Here is a 20,273-nt window from a genome sequence, read left to right as displayed (position 1 = left end):
TACATATTAGAAATGTGAAACAATATTTTCCTAAGGTTGAGTGATCCAAAAAGTTTGGGGGTCACTTTTCTGAACTGAGTGTTATTTTCAAAGAGTATTATTTTCCCACTCTTCCTTGTAAATTTACTAAGGATAACACCAACTCAATGTAGCAGACAGAATGCCCTTCTGCAAAAGCAGAATTGTTATCTATAGCTTAAAGGTCTTATAAAAACATTCAGGTGTTAGGAGCACCTTAGTGGCTCAGTTGGTTAAGCAACTGTTTGGCTTGGGTCACAGTCTCAGGTTTCTGGGGTCAAGCCTCATGTAGGTCGGTGGGAAGTTTGCTTCTCCCTCTCCCTCTGCCCCCCACCTCAACTCATGCTCTCTCTCTTTCTCTCTCACAAATAAATAAGATATTTTTAAAAAATTCAGGTGTTAGAAACATTTTGAAACATTTTCAGAGCAAGATATGGGTTGTATGTGTACACACCAGCTTGGAAATTTTACGGATGACAATAGCAGAAGATTACATACTGGCTATACAAAAGAAAATCATATAAAGGAAAATCAAATTGATGCAGTGGACTCTGGATCTTCTTCTAATGGAAGGAACTGGATTGATTGATTGACTGATGGATTTATATATAGGATCTATGTTCAATGTGGGGCTTGAACTCACCACCCTGAGATCAAGAGTCATATGCTCTACTGAGCCAGTTGGGTGCCCTAGGAAGGAACTGGCTTTAAATGTTTAGTGTTGGGCAGCCTCGGTGGCTCAGTGGTTTAGCGCTGCCTTTGGCCCAGGGTGTGATCCTGGAGACCCGGGATCAAGTCCCACATTGGGCTCCCTGCATGGAGCCTGTTTCTCCCTCTGCCTGTGTCTCTGCCTCTCTCTCTCTCTCTCTCTGTATCTCTCATGAATAAATAAAATCTTTAAAAAAAATAAAATAGATGTTTAGTGTTTATAGAGTATTTCCTGAGAGCTATGGATATTTTCTAAAAATCCTAAGAGGAACTAGAACACAGAGTAGATTTTCTCACTTGGTGAAGTTGGTGGAGCTCGAGCTGAGATCAGAAAGGATTCATCATTATTGGTTAGCATGTTGGGGAATTTATCCACTGAGCAGCTCTATGCAAGTTGCTCAGAGTGTGTACATTAGCATCTGGACAAAGGTTTCATCCAGTACTATGGAGTGACCCCTGGGATGGCAGGGCTGGCTAAGGTCCCTGGGGAGGAGCAGAGGCAAGGGGCTCTTACTGCGACACTTCTGCAATGTGCTTGTGGCGCAATGCTATCCAGAGGTCGTCATCCTCATCCAGGAGCACTTCCTTCACCCGTGCCTCTCCAATGCCACTTGTCTCGTACCTAGAGAGGAGACATCCCCACGGAATTCATTCAACACCTTCCAATTTATAAGACTAGAGCTTATGGTCCCTCAGTGGACAGATGTTCACATGGATGACTTTACCACAGGCCCCCAACCATCTGATGGATCACTGTCCATATTAGGTATACTATAGCAACACTGACACACAGCAGCAGTTTCTTGGGTAGGGAGAGACCCAAGGTCAACAGACTTGAAGCTCTGTTTTAAAATCCGCAGGGTCAGCTGGTATGTGCTCAAGTCAGGTTACAGGTGGGTTCATAGCTACTTATAAGGGAAAAGCAAAGATGACGCTTGCCCCTTCCTGGGAAGGACTGGGATACCATCCTCCTGTGTGTGGTACTTAAATTTTCAGTTTTAAAATCAGATGCCTGCAACAGGTCCTCAGCATATTTTTACATGTAAAATCATGAACATCTAAGGGAAAGTAAGAATTATAGGTACTAGTAGGGAGGAAAACTGATATTCAGTCATATTTTTAGAACCTTTGTTTTGAAACCACTACCTTGGTGATTAATGATAAATGACATAAGAACAATACAGTCTGTTTCCAAAAAAAGAAAATTTGTTTTTAAAAACTGAGTTTTGGATGATTGTTACCAAGAAAAATGTTTATAATGAAGAAACAGCTCCTTTGCAAATAAACTTCAGTAAGAAACTTTTGTTGTATATTTTATCATCATCATATTTCATGACCTATAATTCAGAAGTTTTAACTCTGAACAAGATATGCATGCATGTGCACACACTGACACACAAACATATGAACCCCCCCAAGCAGGCTCTGAGCTGAGGTGACATGAATCATGAACTAAAGATCTAAAGTTCTTATTCTCCCCTAAAGGGGTATGGGCTCCTGGCTGCTAATGCCAAGTAGATTTGAGGAACTCACAAAAAAGCTTACAGGCTTATTAGTAAGACTGTGACAATGCACCCACTTTTTCTTAGGTTAGAGATGCATTTTTTGTCTGCAAAGCCATACCAGGCCTGTACACTTACTTGTATACATCATTTTCAATGGGCAGCAGGTCATAACTCATAGCCTGAAAAGTCAACTCATGAAGCACGGGGGAGCTGGGGTCGAAGCCACGGTCCAGGATCAGGAGCTGGGAGCGCGCCTTGTCTGGGCCCTGGAAGGACAGACACAGGGAACACTTTCACAAGTCACCCATACAACTCCAGCCTCTCCCACTGGTGCAGCTGCCCCTCCTGTAAAAGAAGCCCCAGGAAATGAACTCTGAGATAAAACCTAAAATAACACTGAGTAGTCCATTTGCTGCTTGACAAGAACAGCAGTAAACACCATGCAAAAGTCCAATGTGTTTATTTCATAATGAGGATACTTTAAAGTAGATCTAAAACTGGGGCTAGGGTCCAAAGTAAGCTTATGAAGGAGAGTGCCACCTGGGTTTGGCTGTAAATAAAGTGACTCACCATCCAGTCTGCCTGGGACACAGTTTTAAAATTATGATAATGATGGGGGTGCCTGGGTGGCTCAGTTAAGTATCTGCCTTTGGCTCAGGTCAGGATCTCAGGGTCCTGGGATTGAGCCCCATGTTGGGCTCCCTGATCACAAGGAGCCTGCTTTTCCCTCTCCTCTCTGCCCATGCTCTCTCTTGCTCTTTCTCTCTTTTTCAAATAAATCAGCAAAATATTTTTAAAAGGCATGATAGTGATGGAACAGTTCTGTTCTGATTACAGTGAGGGTTATATGAATCTATACATGTGATAAAATTGCATAGACCCATACACACAGGCGAGTACATGTACAAACTAGTTAAATGTGAGTAAGGGCTGGAGACTGTACCAACAATTTTCTGGCTTTGATACTGTACTACTGAGGGGTTCCCAGGATGCAGGACTTTCAGTGCTAACACTAGGAAAGTCCTAGAAAACAGAAACAAGTTGGTCACCCTGGCTACACTGAGCAGAACCTGTATCATCCCACCCAACGGCTTGAGCATCTCACTGGAGGCTAATGCGCAGGAATAGTGACACCCAGGCACACTCTGTGAGCAACAAAACCAAGCTGTCCCCAGGACTGCCATACAAACACTGTGGTCACTTGGCAAAAGAGCCTCATGGACCAAGTCCAGACTTACCTCGCCCATTGTTGGGTCATCAGCTTTGTAGGCATCGAGCTTGTCCTGGATTAGCTGAGCCAGCAAAGCATTGTCCTTGTATTCCCTGACAAAGAAGGAGTGACACAGGGTGAACTGCCCATGTACCCACTCCACAGCACTGACTGGTCTCAGGGTGGAAGGCAGGAAGTGCAAGGAGGGTCAGGGGAGATGAACTTCGCCTATGCTGTTCTACTCAGAGAACACATTTATGTATTTATATATATAATTTAAAATGACAAAAAAATACTTTGCTCAGTGCCTGGAACATAAATGATTTTCTATTCCTTAAAAAAAAAAATCTAAATGGAAACAGAGTTAGTCTTTCCAACTGACTTCAGAAAAACAGCCACACTTCAGCAGAGGGTACTGGCCATCCACCTTCCCTTGATCAGGTTGTCTGAGCCAGACTCACCCGATTCTCATTTCCCTCAGTTCAAATCCCCTTGGGTCTTGTTTTGTTTTCTTGGCAGGTGATATTTCCGCTGACAGATCCAAAAAGATATAAGCGAGACCCGGTGGACCTTTTCCCTTAGCCAGGCCTGACAGCACCTCCTAGGGCTTCTCCCAACTGTATACAGTGTGTGGCTGCTGCCTGTTGCCTAGCCAGGTTCAGTGCTGAAGCAGCTCCATGCCCAATCCCACTCCTCCCACAAATGAACTCTCAGCTCCCCCTACCCCATTGGGAGATATGGCCTAGGCCCCCATTTCTTAATTCCCACTGGGCTTTTGTCAGCAAATACCAATAATAAAGGGAGGTATTCTTCCACAGCTGCACATTCCCGCAGACAAGGAGTCAGTAAGGACAGGCTGCCATGATGACCCCTCAGTGACAGTTCAGGCCCTTTGCTCCCCTGCAGTGGCCACCCCTCTGGGTCTCCCTGCCTGACTGCTGCTGTCACTCCCACAGCGCTGCACTCACTCCCCTGTGCAAATTCCCCTGAAGGTCCCTAGTGATAACCATGGAACGACATAATCCCAAGCCTGGCCTCTAGCACCTCCAAGAAGGGCTTCAGAGCTGTCCCACTGAGTTGCCCCACAGCCCTACACAGACACTGTGTCAGACTGCCAATCCTCCTCAAATGTGCCTTTTGTTTTTTCAACTCCAAAGTTTCCTTCATCCCAATGGCAAGAGCTGACTGTCCACACAAAGTACCCTGTGCTCCTCATTGATCTACTAAAATGTGAACCTCCCTTCGAGACTCAGCTCCAATGTCACCTCTGATCTGAAGGTCTTCTTGACCCTCTCAGTTCAAGGGCCCTCTCCCAACTCTGGACGGCCAAGCCCTTGGCTTGTACTGTCCTCAAGCACAGGGCTATAGGGCCTGTAGCTAGGTGTTCACAGTTTACACACACGAGTGTTGGTATGCGTGTCACCTACCCTTCTAGATCAAGGGCTTCTAAATGCAGAGGCTGTGTCTTCAGGATCAGTACCCTCTTTCCAGCACTCAGCTCATAACAGATAAATAACAAGTGAATGACTTTATAAAATCTGAGGAATATGTCCTTTGGAGAATTATCCTTGTATTTTATCTTACTCTGGAACACTTTCTACAAAGATGATATTTGTTTTGAAAGGTTAGAAAGAGCTAAAAATACCACAGGAAGCCTGGGTTGTGGTTACATAGGGATTCACATTTTGCTATTCAGTAACTGAATATATATATTTCATGCCCTTTTCTGGATGCATTACATTTCACAAAATTTAGAAAACATTGGAAGAATGATTACAAATGCAAGATACTCAAATTTTGACCCTCTTGAGATAATTGCCAGAGCAATCTTAAGACAAAAGGAAGCTCCTTGCCCAGTGGACACATGGGAGGCCACTGAAGGCAGTCTGGCGTGCTTGCTGACTTACCCCCGATACCGCACAGCCGGGTACTCCTTCAGGGTGGCACACAGAGTTGCAATTTGCTCTGCCAGGCGCTCCAGTATAGGATTCTTCATCTGAGCCTTGTGGGGACTGTAGAAGCTCTGGAAAGAGTCAGCAGAGTCCAAGGAATACACCTGAGAAGGAAAAGAAACAAGAAAAAAGAAAAGATATATATATCTATATACATATAGATATATATATCTCATGTTTGCTTCCAGAATGGTGAACTGTCGAGTGTTTTCTCCAACCTTGGTAGTGAGTCTGTAGAACATGTTTTCATTTAGTCTACAAATATGTGCTGAGTGACTGCAGGCCAGGCATTGTGCTAAACACTTGGGAATGATCAGTGACCAAAACATGACTGTCCTCAAGGAGTGTGCAATCTTATAGATAGAAGAATAACATAACCATAAACAGTAAGCATAATGAAAAGCAAATTATATGATATGTAAGAAATTGGTTTAAGAGTATGAGAACATAACAGAGCAGGGAAAGAAAGCCTGGAGGGCTGGACAAGGAGGATAGCAGGTCTCCTTGAGAAGATGATCTACCAGGCAAGGGCTTGAAGGAGGTAAGGAGTTCCTCACCAACAGGGGGCTTCCACATGGAGGCAACAACTAGTGCCAAGGCCCTGCAGCTGGCATGTGCTCAGAGGGTCTGATGAACAATGAGGAGGCCAGAAGACGAACAGGAGAGGGTAGTGTAAGACCATCTAGCCCATTATAAGTTTAGTTTTTAAAAGTAAGGGACAGGCTAGAAATTGGGACTGTGGGCAAATAAAGGATCTTTTTTATGAATTTAATAATTTCCTATCCCCAGTAATAGAAGTATTTTCCTTTTTTTCTAGAAGTTTAAAATTTCCTCTTAAATTACATAGTCTACCAGCTATCAGTAGTTTTTCAGAATCTCACTTATATAAACTACCTTGATCATCTAGAAAACCTGTGGTTTAAAAAAAATACATTACTTTTTAAAAATATATGAAACGCAAGATATATATATCTTTTAAAAATATATGGCCAAATATGTTAAAGTTGGGTTTTGTTCAATCTAGGCAGGCTCATGGGTGTTTCCTGTTTGCCAGGAGAAGACATGTTGACCAATCTTACAAAACGAAGATATAAATTTTGTACGCTTTCTCACAACCAGCTTCACCTTTATTGGTTTACCAACTGAAGTTTTTTTCCCAAGGGGACAGATTTGTCACTGCGTTGTGGCATCTGAAGTGTTAATAGCTACTGACGAAGGCTACCATCTGCTCCTCCAGCAGAGCATAAGGGAGGTTATCTCTGCACAAATCCAGCCTCCTATGCAGCAGATGGGTGTTGTCTGATCCCCGCCCCCCCCCCCTGCTCTCCTTCCCTGCTCCTTTTGGACTGGCTACCTTTTGGTTATTCAAGGAGTCACCCAGTAGGAGTGAACTGTGAGCAAGGATGAAATGCACACAAAGAAAAGCAAAGAAGCTTTAGAAAAAAAAACAAAAAACAACTCAGAAATAACCAGAGAGTAAGATGAGGGCCTCGGGCAGACCTTTAAGGAACTCTGTTTCCATTCCATCAACATCCACTGTCCACCTACTGACAGGTCATTGAGCAATTCAGAACATAGTATCTTCTTCCCCGACTCTGCTTAGTGAACCGGTCAGGACTTGCCAGAGCAGTGAGGATGCAGACTTTCTATGCACTTCCCTCTCAGCCTCACCTGGGACTCATAGGGGAGAAATGCAATGTTGATTTCCGTCAGGGTTTTGATAACTTTGGCTGCTCGAGATTTCACCAACTCATTAAACAGGGCATCTGGACAAGCTGCAAGAAGGACAAAAGACAAGCAGGTTTTCCTGTCCATGTGCGGGTCCATTTCAACAACTGCACACATCTGGGATTGTAAGAAGGCAACTAGAAAGTTCGTCCCATCCTAGAATATCCCCTATCTCTAGGGTACAAAAGGAATGTAAAATCATGTAAAAGGTCCTCAACATCTAACAGAGAAGCGAATGGCAGAAAAACTAAAACACCGAGAGCTAATAAAAACTACTTTCTGGGCAGCCCCGGTGGCGAAGCGGTTTAGCGCCACCTGCGGCCCAGGGCGTGATCCTGGAGACCCTGGATCGAGTCCCATGTCAGGCTCTCTGTGTGATGGCTGCTTCTCCCTCTGCCTGTGTCTCTGCCTCTCTCTCTCTCTCTCTGTCTCTATGAATAAATAAGTAAAATCTTAAAAAAAAAAAAAAATACTACTTCCTGATGTCAAGGAAAGGAAAAAACCCAGGAGATTAAGAAGAGATAAGGAAAAGGCCTGTGATACAAACAAACACCACATATCTGACTTTATGGGACCCTTACAGGAGCTTGGCTGCACAGGAGACCCACTTGGTGGGGAAACCGCAAATGCCAGGGGCTCTCCTAGGCCAAACAAATGGCTTTGCATTCTCAGCAACGCATTTTCAGTTTATTATTACTAATGTCACCTCTCTACTCTTTTTTTATGCATATTCAAATAGTATACAATTACTCTTTGCAAGAACCTTTCTCATTTTCTCAGTGGTAAGTTCTGTGGGGCTTTCCCTATGGAGAAAAACGGTGGGTATGCTGTTATTGCTGAAGTTTTAAGATAGCTAGTTTGACTCTTCTCTCTTCGCTATTAACAAAGATTGACCAAGATGCTTCTGCACTAGGCTCCATGTGCAAAACCTCCACAAAATAAGAAACTTAATTCCAGGACAATGGTGCAGGTTCCATTTGCTACCATCACTGCCAGCATGGACTATGTTTATAGCTGAAAAACTGATGGGAATACATTACAGTTTATAGTACTATCTGGAAGTGTATACAGTGAAACATTGAAGCTACCATTGAAAAATTCTTGGCATTAAACCCTCTAGTCCTTAGAAGAGATACTATTTTTCATCAGAAAGGACTGCATGACCAAGTACATTTGTCTTTGTGTGTGTTTATTTTTATCTCTTATGCAATTTAATTTCTGAAAAGAAAATAAAAGCTCAGGAGAAACATGGCAACAACCCATTTTTTCCCCTATTAATCAGCCTTGCTGAACAGAAACGCTCACCTAGAAGGACAAGGGTAGAACTGCCGTACTTACAGTCTGTGAAGAAGACATGTGCAGCCCGATACTTAGCGGTCGGTGGGTCCTTAAAATCACTGATGAGAGAGTGGACAGACTGTAGAGAGGGAACAAAAGAGGGAACTGAATCCAATTCTAGAAGCAAATGGGACCTATATCTGAACTGGGTTAAATCCAAGCTGCTTGTACAAAATAGCAAGGAATTTTTCTATGTATAATTCATGTTTGGCAATAACGGAGTTCTGAAGACTTAAAATTAGGATTGTTTCAGAATTTAGATGAACAAAAGCCTTCTTAGCTCATTCCAGAAGACAGCGCCAGTTCTTTGAAGCCACTATAATTTGGGTTCCTGAGAAGATATTCACAAAAGAGGAAACTGGTCAAAAACCTTCCAAGAAATTCATATTGATGACATTCTGGCAATTTAGTAGCCTCTGCAAAAACTTAGATGTAAGCCAGCTTTCACAAGGAAAAAGAAAGGGAATAGAAAGCAAGAGGGAATTTACACAGATTAAGAGACCTAAGACAACTATCTGCCAAATGCAAGGAGGCGCATTTTGTCTGGATAGTGACTTGAATCAATCTCCAAAAATGATAAGACGGTAAATTTCAACACAACCTGGATATTGATGAAATGGACTCAAAAGCATAAAATACCAGAGTTCTGGAGGGGGGTCACTAATTAAACACAGTGGGTCTCCTCCCTAGAGAAGGAGTGCAAGAGAGGAAACTAGACTGAACAAAGCCTGACCTTCTGGACAGCAGTTGTGCGGCAAGAGAGCTTAATGCACCCTTACTCCACTTCACACTGCACCCCTCCTTCCCTCTTTGTGGATTGCACGTTTAATCAGAGCAGTGTGTTAAATGCGCGCTTAACCTAGAAATGTCAGACACTCTGCCCCACAGATGCCAAGCCAGCACATGCAACCTTAGCCAAAGCTCTTCCGGGGGTGAGACTTGCCTTCTCAGACGGAGTGATGAGATACACAGCCTCCAGGCTGGGGAGTGGCTCTCTGCGCTTGTTGATATCTTCCACGACTAGACAACAAACAGCAGCCCACAGTCAATTAGAAAACAGAATCAGTGATCAAAAAAAAAAAAAAAAAAGAAAAGAAAAGAAAAGAATCAGTGATCATAGAACTAGAAACAATCTAGACAGGCCACCTTCAGACTGCTGCAGCTGAAAATATCCAGGGTGTGGGGTGGGAATCACCTGCCTCTTCCTTGAAGTTACCATGTTCCACTACCTCACAATGCTCAAGAGGTTAGAAAGCCTGAATTTTACCAAATACCAAGTATTTCTCATTTCAGTTTAAGTAAACTCCTTGATCTTGTGATTAAAAATGGAAAATCCTATCTCATTCTATTAAGGACAGTGTTTTTCCCCTTCCTCCAGTTTTTTTCTCATCTGTCCTACATAATTCCAATTCCTTTAGAATTGCCAGGTTGAGTTTATCAACAATTGGATAGTTTTTTTTTAAATCATTTTCTTCTGTATATCACACAAAGATATTCCAAACATACCTTCTACATAATACGGTCCTTCTCAATAGTTCAAAGACTAAACATTATCTTTTGTTAAACCACAAGCTTTTGTTTTGCTTATTTCTTTTACAGTTATGTCAGCTACTTCATCTGGAAAGAAGTACTTCTGGGATAATCCTCATCTTACCAGCCACCTGATAAAGCTTAGGATATGCTATCTATCCTGTACTGTCTTCTGTTATAGAGAGAACAGTACAATCACTTGCTCCCATTCTTCCTATGCAGAGGATTTAATCAAATAAAAGCATCACTTTAGGATGATATAATATTTATAAAGACTTTTCATGCCAAATAATGTTCAAATGCCAAAGTCCTTCAACCATCTACTTTACACCAGTGGTTGTAGATTTCTCAATTTCATAGGCCAATAATAATTCCCCCAAAATATTTTGGGGGTTTTACATAGGATTTCTAACTTTTCAATTTTGCCAAGCAAGGACCTTTTTTAGAACCCATCTTCGGTAGTGAGGAAGAGTCTGTGTACAGCAGGGAGAGAGCTAAACCCTCATCTACCACCACAGGGAGCCAAGAGAAAAAAATCTACCATCAATGAATCCAAAGATAATAGTGTAAGTAGTTATCTAGAAATATTAAAAGGATAACCAGAAGAGCAAGCAGGCCCTGAGGGAGAAGGGAATAGGCCAGGATGCTGCTGCTTCTTCATTAGACGCTCCTTAGCTCTATTTGGCTTTTTCTCCTCCTTAATGTTTGTGCATTTTTTGCTTTAATAGAGGATAAAAATAGCTTCAAAAATTCAATGAAAGGGACCCCTGGGTGGCTTATGGCTTAGTTGGTTAAGTGACTGACTCTTGATTTCTGCTCAGGTTATGATCTCAGGGTGGGTAGGTCAAACCCCACGCCGGGCTCAATACTCAATGAGGAGTCTGTATGAGATTCTCTCCCACTCTTTCTAAAATAAATAATCTTCAAAAAATTCAATGAAGGGGCCCCTGCTGGCTCAGTCAGTTCAGTGGCTGACTCTTGATTTCAGCTCAGGTTGTGATCTCAGGGTTCTGGGATGAAGCCCTGCATTGAGCTCCTCCTTCAATGGGGAGTCTGCTTGGGGTTGTCTCTCTTACTCCCTCTAACCCTCCCCCAGCTCACATGCATGCTCTCTCTCTCTCTCTCTCTAATAGATAAACAAATCTTTAAAAAAATTCAATGAAGAAAATAACTTTGTAAGTTCAAAACAGGAATAAGCCTCATCTTGAATCAATGAATGACAAAAAGTCACAGTAAAAGCTATATACTTTCATCATAGGGCTAGGTTTCTGGTGACAGATAAACTAGATTTGGAAAAGTGTTTTTAAAAATGAAGGATTCACGTCCAAGGTATGATTATACCAACCCAAATTATTACATATATATTCATACATATATATTTCACATGGAATTTAATCAATAAAAAAATCCACGATGCAGTATCACTATAATTTCACAACTTAAAAGCATTTTTTTTCTTAAAAGCATTTTTTAAAAATATTCTATTTATTTATTCATGAGACACAGAGAGAAAGAGAGAGAGAAGTAGAGACATAGGCAGAGGGAGAAGCAGGCCCCATGCAGGGAGCCCAACGCGGGACTCGATCTCAGGCCTTCAGGATCACAACCTGGGCCAAAGGTGGTGCTAAACCGCTGAGCCACCTGGGCTGCCCTTAAAAGCATTTTAACACCAAATAATAGGAAAGACATGATCTTAGAATAAAGGACAAACTTTTGAATGAAATTCATTTAGCTTAGCAAAATCTCAACCCTCCCGTAATTGTGGTTTGGGAATAATTTTCACAAAGACCAGCAACAGTCTGCAAGTCACACATCATACAAAGTCTCCAGGGAAAAATACTAGGAAAGAAATTGCAACAGGTGTGTTCCACCCAACATTTTTTCCACAGGAAAAATAAAGGGTAACTTCCTTGTTTGAAACAATAGCTCAGAGAATATTGCTTTTCAGTCTTCTGAGATAGTTCAGGAGAGAATGCTGTTTCAAAGATTAAAATACATGATCCCTCTTGAAGTTGCCCCTGAGTAAAAGAAGAGCTACAAACAAATGTGAATAAGAGCAAGGACAGGAGTCAGAAGTCTGAGTCCTAGTCTCAGGTGTGAGACACTGGCTAGTGACCTTGAACAGGTGACTTAACTTTTTTAAAAAGCCTTTGTTGTGAATTATAACATGCATTCCAAAGAGTGAATAGAACATAAACATAAAATTACAAAGTAAATACCTGTATAAGTGTCACCCCAGTTAGGAAAGAGAACTGGCCGGCCCTAAAACAAGTACACTTGTCATACCCTCACTTCCCTCCCTCCAAAGAGAACCATCATCCTGACTTAAATGTGATTACTTCTCTTCATGGGTTTACCATATACATTTGCATTTCAAAACAGCATAGCTTAGTTCTGCCTAGTTCTGAACTCTATATAAATTAAAGCACACTGGGGGCACCTGAGTGGCTCAGTCAGTTGAGCATACAACTCTTGGTTTCTGTTCAGGTGGTGATCTCAGGGTCGTGAGATGGAGACCCATGGTGGGCTCTGTGCTCGGTAGGGAGTCTGCTTCTCTCTCTCTCTCTCTCTCTCTCTCTCTCCCTCTCTCTCTCTCTCCCTTTCCCTCTGCCCTTCCCCCCATTCCCTCTCTCTAAATAAAATAAATAGTTTTTAAAAATTAATTAGTTAAAGCACACTGTAAGTATTCTTTTGTATCTTGTTTCTTTTGCTCAACATTGTTTATCAGATCTACCCATATGCTTGTAAATAGCCAGATTTTGTTCATTTTTGTTGCCTTATAGTATTCTGCTATGTGACTATACCATAATTTAACCATAGTACTTTTTTTTAAGATTTTATTTATTTATTCATAACAGGCACACAGAGAGAGAGAGACAGACATAGGCAGAGAGTGAAGCAGGCTCCTTGCAGGGAGTGCGATGCAAGACTCGACCCTAGGACTCCAGGATCACGCCCTGAGCAGAAAGCAGATGTTCAACCACTGAGCCACCCAGGTGTCCCAATCATTGTATTCTTTTCTTTTTTTTTTAATTTTTATTTATTTATGATAGTCACACAGAGAGAGAGAGAAAGAGAGAGGCGCAGAGACATAGGCAGAGGGAGAAGCAGGCTCCATGCACCAGGAGCCCGATATGGGATTCGATCCCGGGTCTCCAGGATCGCGCCCTGGGCCAAAGGCAGGCGCTAAACCACTGCGCCACCCAGGGATCCCCAATCATTGTATTCTTGATGGATGTTTTGTTTTCAAATTGGGGCTACTATGAACAATGCTCTGTGAATATCCCTGCATGTGCATTCTGGGCACATGTGCCTAAGGTTGTCTAGGACACACGCCTAACCATCTGGCTTGTAGGACACACTCACCTTCAACTCTACTAGATACTGCCAGTGTTTTTCCAAGTAACTATACCAGTGGACACTTGTCATATAGGAGTTCCCATTTTTTTACATCCTGTCACTTGGCATTATCAGAATTTAAATATTCCAATCTGGTAAGTGTATAGCAAGATTCCACTCAGGTTTTAACTGACTAATGTAGGTGAGCAATTTTTTCATGTATTTATTGGTCATTGGGATTTCTAATTAAGTTCCTGTTCAGGTCTTTTGTCCATTGTTTCTATTGGTGGCCTACTTTCTTCCCCTTGATTTAACCTTCCTTTCAACACCTTTACCAGGTATTTAATGTCGTCTAGTACTACATCAGGTGCTAGGGATTTAGTGAATGATAAGAAAGCCTTGGGTCTCTCTCAAGAACTTATAGTCTTAACCACCCAGGTTGCTGGAAGAATCTAAAGTCAAGTGAGATAACAGCGAACAGGGAGAGGGAAAGATCGCCAGAAAGAGGAGGCCTGAGTTTCACTCAAGGGTAGAGAGACAGCTGTGCTCACTTGTTATCCCCTCAGTCATGATGTCCGTCATCTTACAGCAGGAGGACAGCATCCTCATGCTCAGCTGATCGACCACCAGCACCTGGAAGCAAAAAGAACAGCTTATGGCCTGCAAGGAATCTGTTATTCTTTCAGCTTACTGTTAGACTTCAAAAAGCACCCCAGAAATATAGAATAGTAAGTTATAAATACTTACTATGGGCCAGAAGTTTGCTAACATACATGCTAGCTTTTCTCTCCTATGCCACACCCAAACTTAACCTTCTAAGAGTCTAGAGTTCATTCTTGCCGACTTAATTTTATAAGCTTAAAAAATTAACGTTTTTCCATGATAAAGAAACTGACTACTTAAAAAAAAAGAAACTGACTACTTATAAAAAAGGCAAAAGAGAAAAGAAAAGAAAAAAGTCATCTGCAGCACCCACATTCAGAGAAAACCATACTGGAAATTATCTTTTCTTTTTACATGAACACTCGTGCTGCACATATGGCTTAGAAGGTGAGGACTTCGTTGCCAATATCATGAGGATGGAGCAATATATGAGTTGTCTGGGCACATACTCTACCTTGGCCCAGACTGGAAGAAAAAGAACACACCAGTCCCGGCCTAAGTTTCAGACCTACAATTCTTCAGCTAACCATTCCCTTCTCCATTCAGGCAACAGTGGGGAGAAGCCATAAACTAAAACAAGGCTACTTCTCTTCCTCTTTAATGATGTAAACCAAGATAACACGAGCTAGACACAATGTGGACCAGAAAGCTCTAAGAACCAGTTATTTTTCATTTAAAATTCACAAGTCTGAAAGTCTATTACTGATGGGAAGGGTAAGAGAGAAAGAGGAGGACATAGATAAAGAGGAGGATGGATGTGCTGGCTAAAACAAACTCACAAGGCTGAGGTGGAGACCAAAATGCTTCTGTACCATGCAGCTCTGTTGTTTATGGACAAAGACAACTTGAAAATGTGTGGGCTCTTGACTGTAGGACAACTTAGGGGCAAGAATGATTGGTATAAACCCTCCAATGACACACAGGAAAGTTCAAGTAAAAGGGCATCTTCTTCTGATTGGTATAATGCCTGGCCCCAGACAACCAAATGACTTTCTGAATAGAAGATAGCCGCTTTCCCACTTGTATCACCCACTCAGGTAAGTGAGAACATAATTAATCTGATTGGCTTAAGTACTTGCTTCCAGCATTGCTCTAAATGTTCTATGAATAAACAAGCTTCCTTCTTTCATCTTATGTAATTACAGATAAATGGGGATGGACCAGATGAGGGCTTTCCAAACCGTTGTATAGGTTCTGTGGAGATGCTTTAGGGCCACCAGAGGGACTTCTTTCTCTCCCATAGCAAGCAGAATAATTTCACCTTCTTCTGCTTTATAGAAGAGGTTCCAGGAGGTTCCAGGTAAGATTTTGTTTGAATAAAAGAGTTCCTTTGCTAAAGTGTCCCACCAGGTGATCTTTAACAGAAGCTTTATTACCAAGAGATTTCTTAACTAGGACTGCATAAAATGAGGCAGAAGGGATTATTATTATTATTATTATTATTATTATTATTATTATTCTTTTACTCTCTGGACACAGCAAAGGTATTGATTCTCTACTTATATATCTTTCCTCCAACTCTATTTTCTTATACTTTCACCATTCTTGTATTTTCCACATGAACTCACCTGTTAAGACCCTTAATTGTGCTCTTCTACCTACCTTCCACTCCCCCTTCTTCTTTACCTTCTTGATCACATCATGCATAATCTCTAAAAAAGGAGAGGAAAAAAAAGGAGAGAAAAGAAAAAGAAAGGAAGGAAGGGAGGGAGAGAGGGAAAGAAGGAGAGAGGAAAATTTAATGTAATGTTAAGGTCTTTCAACACCTGTTTATTATTTTACACCAGGTCATTTCCTCCACAGGCTTTGTATTCTCTATCATGCAATTCAACCAATCTGCTTACTGAGCCATAATCAAATTACCACAAACTTTTCCTGTTCCTTTATTATTTTAAAAAAATTTTATTTTATTTTTATATATTTTTTAAATTAAAAAACAATTTTAAAGATTTTATTTATTTATTCATGAGAGACACACACACACACAGAGGCAGAGGCATAGGCAGAGGGAGAAGCAGACTCCATGCAGGAGGCCCGATGTGGCACTCAATCCCAGGATTCCAGAATCACGCCCTGAGCAGAAGGCAGACACTCAACCACTGAGCCACCCAGGCGTCCTTATTTTTATATTTTTTAAAGATTTTATTTATTTATTTATTTGAGGTAGAGATAGTGAGAAAGAGCATGAGGCGGGGAGGAGAGGGAGAAGCAGGCTCCCCGTTGAGCAGGGAGCACAACGCGGGGCTGGATCCTGGGACCCTGGGATCATGGTCTGAGCTGAAAGCAGACACTTAACCAACTGAGCCACCCAGGCTCCTCTAACTTTTTTAAAAAGTAAGCTCAAGGCCCAAAGTGGAGCTTGGACTCTTGACCTAAGATCAAGAATCACATACTTCACCAACTGAGACAGCCAGGTGCCCCTCTTCCTGTTCCCTTAATTTGGCAGTTCTCAAACTGTTTTTTTAATTTTTTTTTTGTTTTTGTTTTTTTAAAGACCCCATTTATTTATTCATGAGAGACAGAGAGAGAGAGGCAGAGACACAGGCAGAGGGAGAAGCAGGCTCCATGCAGGAGCCCGATGTGGGACCTGATCCCAGAACTCTGGGATCATGTCCCGAGCCAAAGGCAGACACTCAACCGCTGAGCCACTCAGGCATCCCAGTTCTCAAACTTTTTGGTCTCAGGACTTCTTCACACTCTTAAAAACTGAAGACTCCAAAGAATGTTTGTTAGGTGGGTAAATATCTGTTGATATTTATCATATTAGAAATTAAACTGAGAGGGGCACCTTGCTGGCTCAGTCAGTGAAGCATGTAACTCTTGATCTCAGGGTTGTGAGTTCAAGCCCCACGTTGGGCATAGAGTTTACTTAAAAATAAAATCTTCTCTCTCTCGGTCTCTATGAATGAATAAATAAAATCTTAAAAAAAAAAAAAAAAAAAAAAGGCAGCCCCGGTGGCGCAGCGGTTTAGCGCCGCCTGCAGCCCAGGGCATGATCCTGGAGACCCTGGATCCGGTCCCACGTCGGTCTCTCTGCACATGGAGCCTGCTTCTCCCTCTGCCTGTGTCTCTGCCTCTCTCTCTCTCTCTCTCTCTGTCTCTATGAATGAATAAATAAAATCAAGCTCCATGTCATGTCAGCAGAGAGTCTGCTTGTCTCCCTCTCTCAACCCCCATGCTTGCTTTCTCTCTATATATCTCTTTCAAATAAATAAATAAATCTTTAAAAAAATCTTTAAAAGGGGCGCCTGGGTGGCTCAGTGGTTAGGCATCTGCTTTCAGCTTGGGGCATGATCCTGGGGTCCTGGGATCAAGTCCCACATCGGGCTTCCTGCATGGAGCCTGCTTCTCCCTCTGCCTATATCTCTGTGTCTTTCATGAATAAATAAATAAAATCTTAAAAAAAGTAAAAATAAAAAATCTTTAAAAAATAAGAGGAGAAATTTTTAAAGTAATCATTAATTCACTTAAAATTACAAGAGGATGGGTAGCCTGGGTGGCTCAGAGGTTTAGTGCTGCCTTTGGCCCAGGGCCTGAGTCTGGAGACCCGGGATCAAGTCCCACATTGGGCTCTGTGCGTGGAGGCTGCTTCTCCCTCTGCCTGTGTCCCGGCCCCTCTCTAGGTGTCTCTCATGAATCAATAAATAAAATCTTTAAAAAAAAAAAATTACAAGGGCAGCCCAGTGGCTCAGCGGTTTAGTGGCGCCTTTGGCCCAGGATCTGATCCTGGAGACCCAGGATCGAGTCCCACGTTGGGCTCCCTGCATGGAGCCTGCTTCTCCCTCTGCCTGTGTCTCTGCCTCTCTCTCTCTCTCTCTCTCTGTTTCTCATGAATAAATAAATAAAATATTAAAAAAAAATTACAAGAGGAAGGGGGCCTGATTGGTTCAGTCAGTTAACCATCTAACTTTTGATCTCAGCTCAGGTCTTGAGTCTTAAAAAAAACAAAACAGGGATGCCTGGGTGGCTCAGCGGCTGAGCAACTGCCTTCAGCTCAGGGCGTGATCCTGAGGTTCCAGGATTGAGTCCCACATGGGGCTCCCTGCATGGAGCCTGCTTCTCCCTCTGCCTGTGTCTCTGCCTCTGTCTGGGTGTCTCTCATGAATAAATAAACAAAATCTTAAAAAACAAAAACAAAAAACAGCGGTGTCTGGGTGGCTCAGTCAATTAAGTATCTGCCTTCAGCTCAAGTCTTGATCACAGGGCCTTGCGATTGAGCCCCATGTCCCTGCATCAGGCTCCTTACTTAGCTTCTCCCTCTCCCTCCTGCTCCCTCTGCTTGTGCTTTCAGTGAAATTAATAAGTAAATAAAATCTGTAAAACAAAACAAAACAAAAACCAAGAGGGGTGACTGGCTAGTTCAGTCCAGAGAGCATGCTGACTCTTGATCTCTGAGTCATGAGTTCAAGCCCCATGTTGTACATTGAGTTTATAAAAATAGATAGATAGATAGAAACAAGAAACCCATTATATATTAACATAAATAGCATTTTAATTAAATATAATTATATTTTCTACAATAAAACAATAAAAATTGTTTTTGTAACTCTCTTCATCTAGCTTCATAAAGGACAGCTGGACTTTCCTATATGCTTCTGCAGTCTGCTATGAATCATATAGCATCTAGAAAACTCTACTGTATACTTGAGAATAAGAGTGAAAAAGTCAAATAACGTCTATAGTCTTATTATGAAGACAGTTTTGCTCATGGACTCCCCATGGGATCCCGTGTTTGAGAACCAAAGCTTTAAGTAAATGGGTAAGAAGGTATGACATTACCTCAGGCCACATGAGCCCCCTTAAGCTCCAAAAACAGTTATGATATCTTTCTAACCTTGAGCTCATCTATGGGATACTCCCAACCAAAATCACCATTTTGGTAAGCCACAGTTCCTAGAAATGCCACACCATGCACAAGTCTATCCAGCCATGGAGTCTTCACAGGAAATAAAACTTCAGCCACTCTTTCTAAATCCAGGTAATACAAGGGCCTGGATGGACTAAAAGGCAAGAGTTGCCATCAGCAAGTGTGTTTCAAACACTGAGGTCATTCTCTAGAGCACAACAGTTCAGAATTCTACTTTTGACGATCTTCAATAATCTGATGTGTCATAAAAGTTTCCCAAAATCTTGGGGCACCTGGGTGATTCAGTTGGTTAAGCATCTGCCTTCAGCTCAGGTCATGATCCCAAGAAGATGCCAGGGTCCTAAGATTGAGCCTTATGTCCGTTGTCCTCCCTGATCAGTGGGGAGCCTGCTTCTCCCTCTCCCCTCTGCCACTTCCCCTGCTTATGGCTTGTTTGTTCTCTCTCTCTGTCAAATAAATAAATAAAATCTTAAAAAAAAAAGTTTCCCCAAATACTTAAAAACTTTTAAAGTTTTTATTTAATATCTTTTATTTTATATTTTTAAATATTTTATTAAAATTTTATTTAAATATTGATAAATTTTTAAAAACTTTTTTATTCAATTATTAAAAAAAAACACACACTGTAGTAAGCATAGAAAACACAAATAAAAAAAAAAAAGAAAACACAAATAAGTATAAAGAAGAAACTACCAATACTACTTGTATACATAAAAAAAAAAAAATCGGGAATCCCTGAGTGGCTCAGTGGTTTAGCACCTGCTTCAGCCTAGGGCATGATCCTGGAGTCCTAGGATGAGTCCCGCATCAGGCTCCCTGCATGGAGCCTGCTTCTCCCTCTGCCTGTGTCTCTGCCTCTCTCTCTCTCTCTGTGAGTCTCTCATGAATAAATAATAAATCTTTTTTAAAAAATTTTTATTTATTTATGATAGTCACACAGAGAGAGAGAGAGGCAGAGACATAGGCAGAGGGAGAAGCAGGCTCCATGCACCGGGAGCCCGACGTGGGATTCGATCCCGGTTCTCCAGGATCGCGCCCTGGGCCAAAGGCAGGTGCCAAACCGCTGCGCCACCCAGGGATCCTTAAATAATAAATCTTAAAAAAAAAAAAAAAATCACCTGTAATCCTGCCAGCTTGAAGTACATAATTAACATTTTTTTTAATTTTAAATTTTTATTTATTTATGATAGCCACAGAGAGAGAAAGAGAGGCACAGAGACACAGGCAGAGGGAGAAGCAGGCTCCATGCACCGGGAGCCCGATGTGGGATTCGATCCCGGGTCTCCAGGATCGCGCCCTGGGCCAAAGGCAGGCGCCAAACCGCTGCACCACCCAGGGATCCCCATAATTAACATTTTAGTTTATTTCCTGCTAGCTTTTTCCATGCAACTCTACATAGTTAATATAATGCTGTA

At 41.9% G+C, this 20,273-nt stretch overlaps 1 protein-coding gene across 3 annotated transcripts in view; it reads right to left on the bottom strand.

The window, feature by feature from the left end:
- The window catches only part of STXBP1 (syntaxin binding protein 1), a 74,269-nt gene that overhangs the window by 21,107 nt on the left and 32,889 nt on the right, over positions 1–20,273 (bottom strand). For all 3 annotated transcript variants that reach the window (XM_072778016.1, XM_072778017.1, XM_072778018.1), the window contains exons 2-10: positions 15,594–15,643; positions 13,880–13,961; positions 9,403–9,479; positions 8,460–8,538; positions 7,065–7,168; positions 5,349–5,497; positions 3,470–3,554; positions 2,367–2,497; positions 1,241–1,348 (exon numbers count right to left, since the gene is read on the bottom strand). In XM_072778016.1, coding sequence (XP_072634117.1) covers positions 1,241–1,348; positions 2,367–2,497; positions 3,470–3,554; positions 5,349–5,497; positions 7,065–7,168; positions 8,460–8,538; positions 9,403–9,479; positions 13,880–13,961; positions 15,594–15,643 — 865 coding nt within the window. The remainder of the gene's footprint in view (positions 1–1,240; positions 1,349–2,366; positions 2,498–3,469; positions 3,555–5,348; positions 5,498–7,064; positions 7,169–8,459; positions 8,539–9,402; positions 9,480–13,879; positions 13,962–15,593; positions 15,644–20,273) is intronic.

The sequence above is a fragment of the Canis lupus genome, chromosome 16 (genome assembly GCF_048164855.1).
Source record: "Canis lupus baileyi chromosome 16, mCanLup2.hap1, whole genome shotgun sequence".
Taxonomy (NCBI): Eukaryota; Metazoa; Chordata; class Mammalia; order Carnivora; family Canidae; genus Canis; species Canis lupus.
The sequence above is the reverse complement of the archived record's forward strand: the minus strand, read 5'-3'. Positions and strand labels throughout refer to the sequence as shown.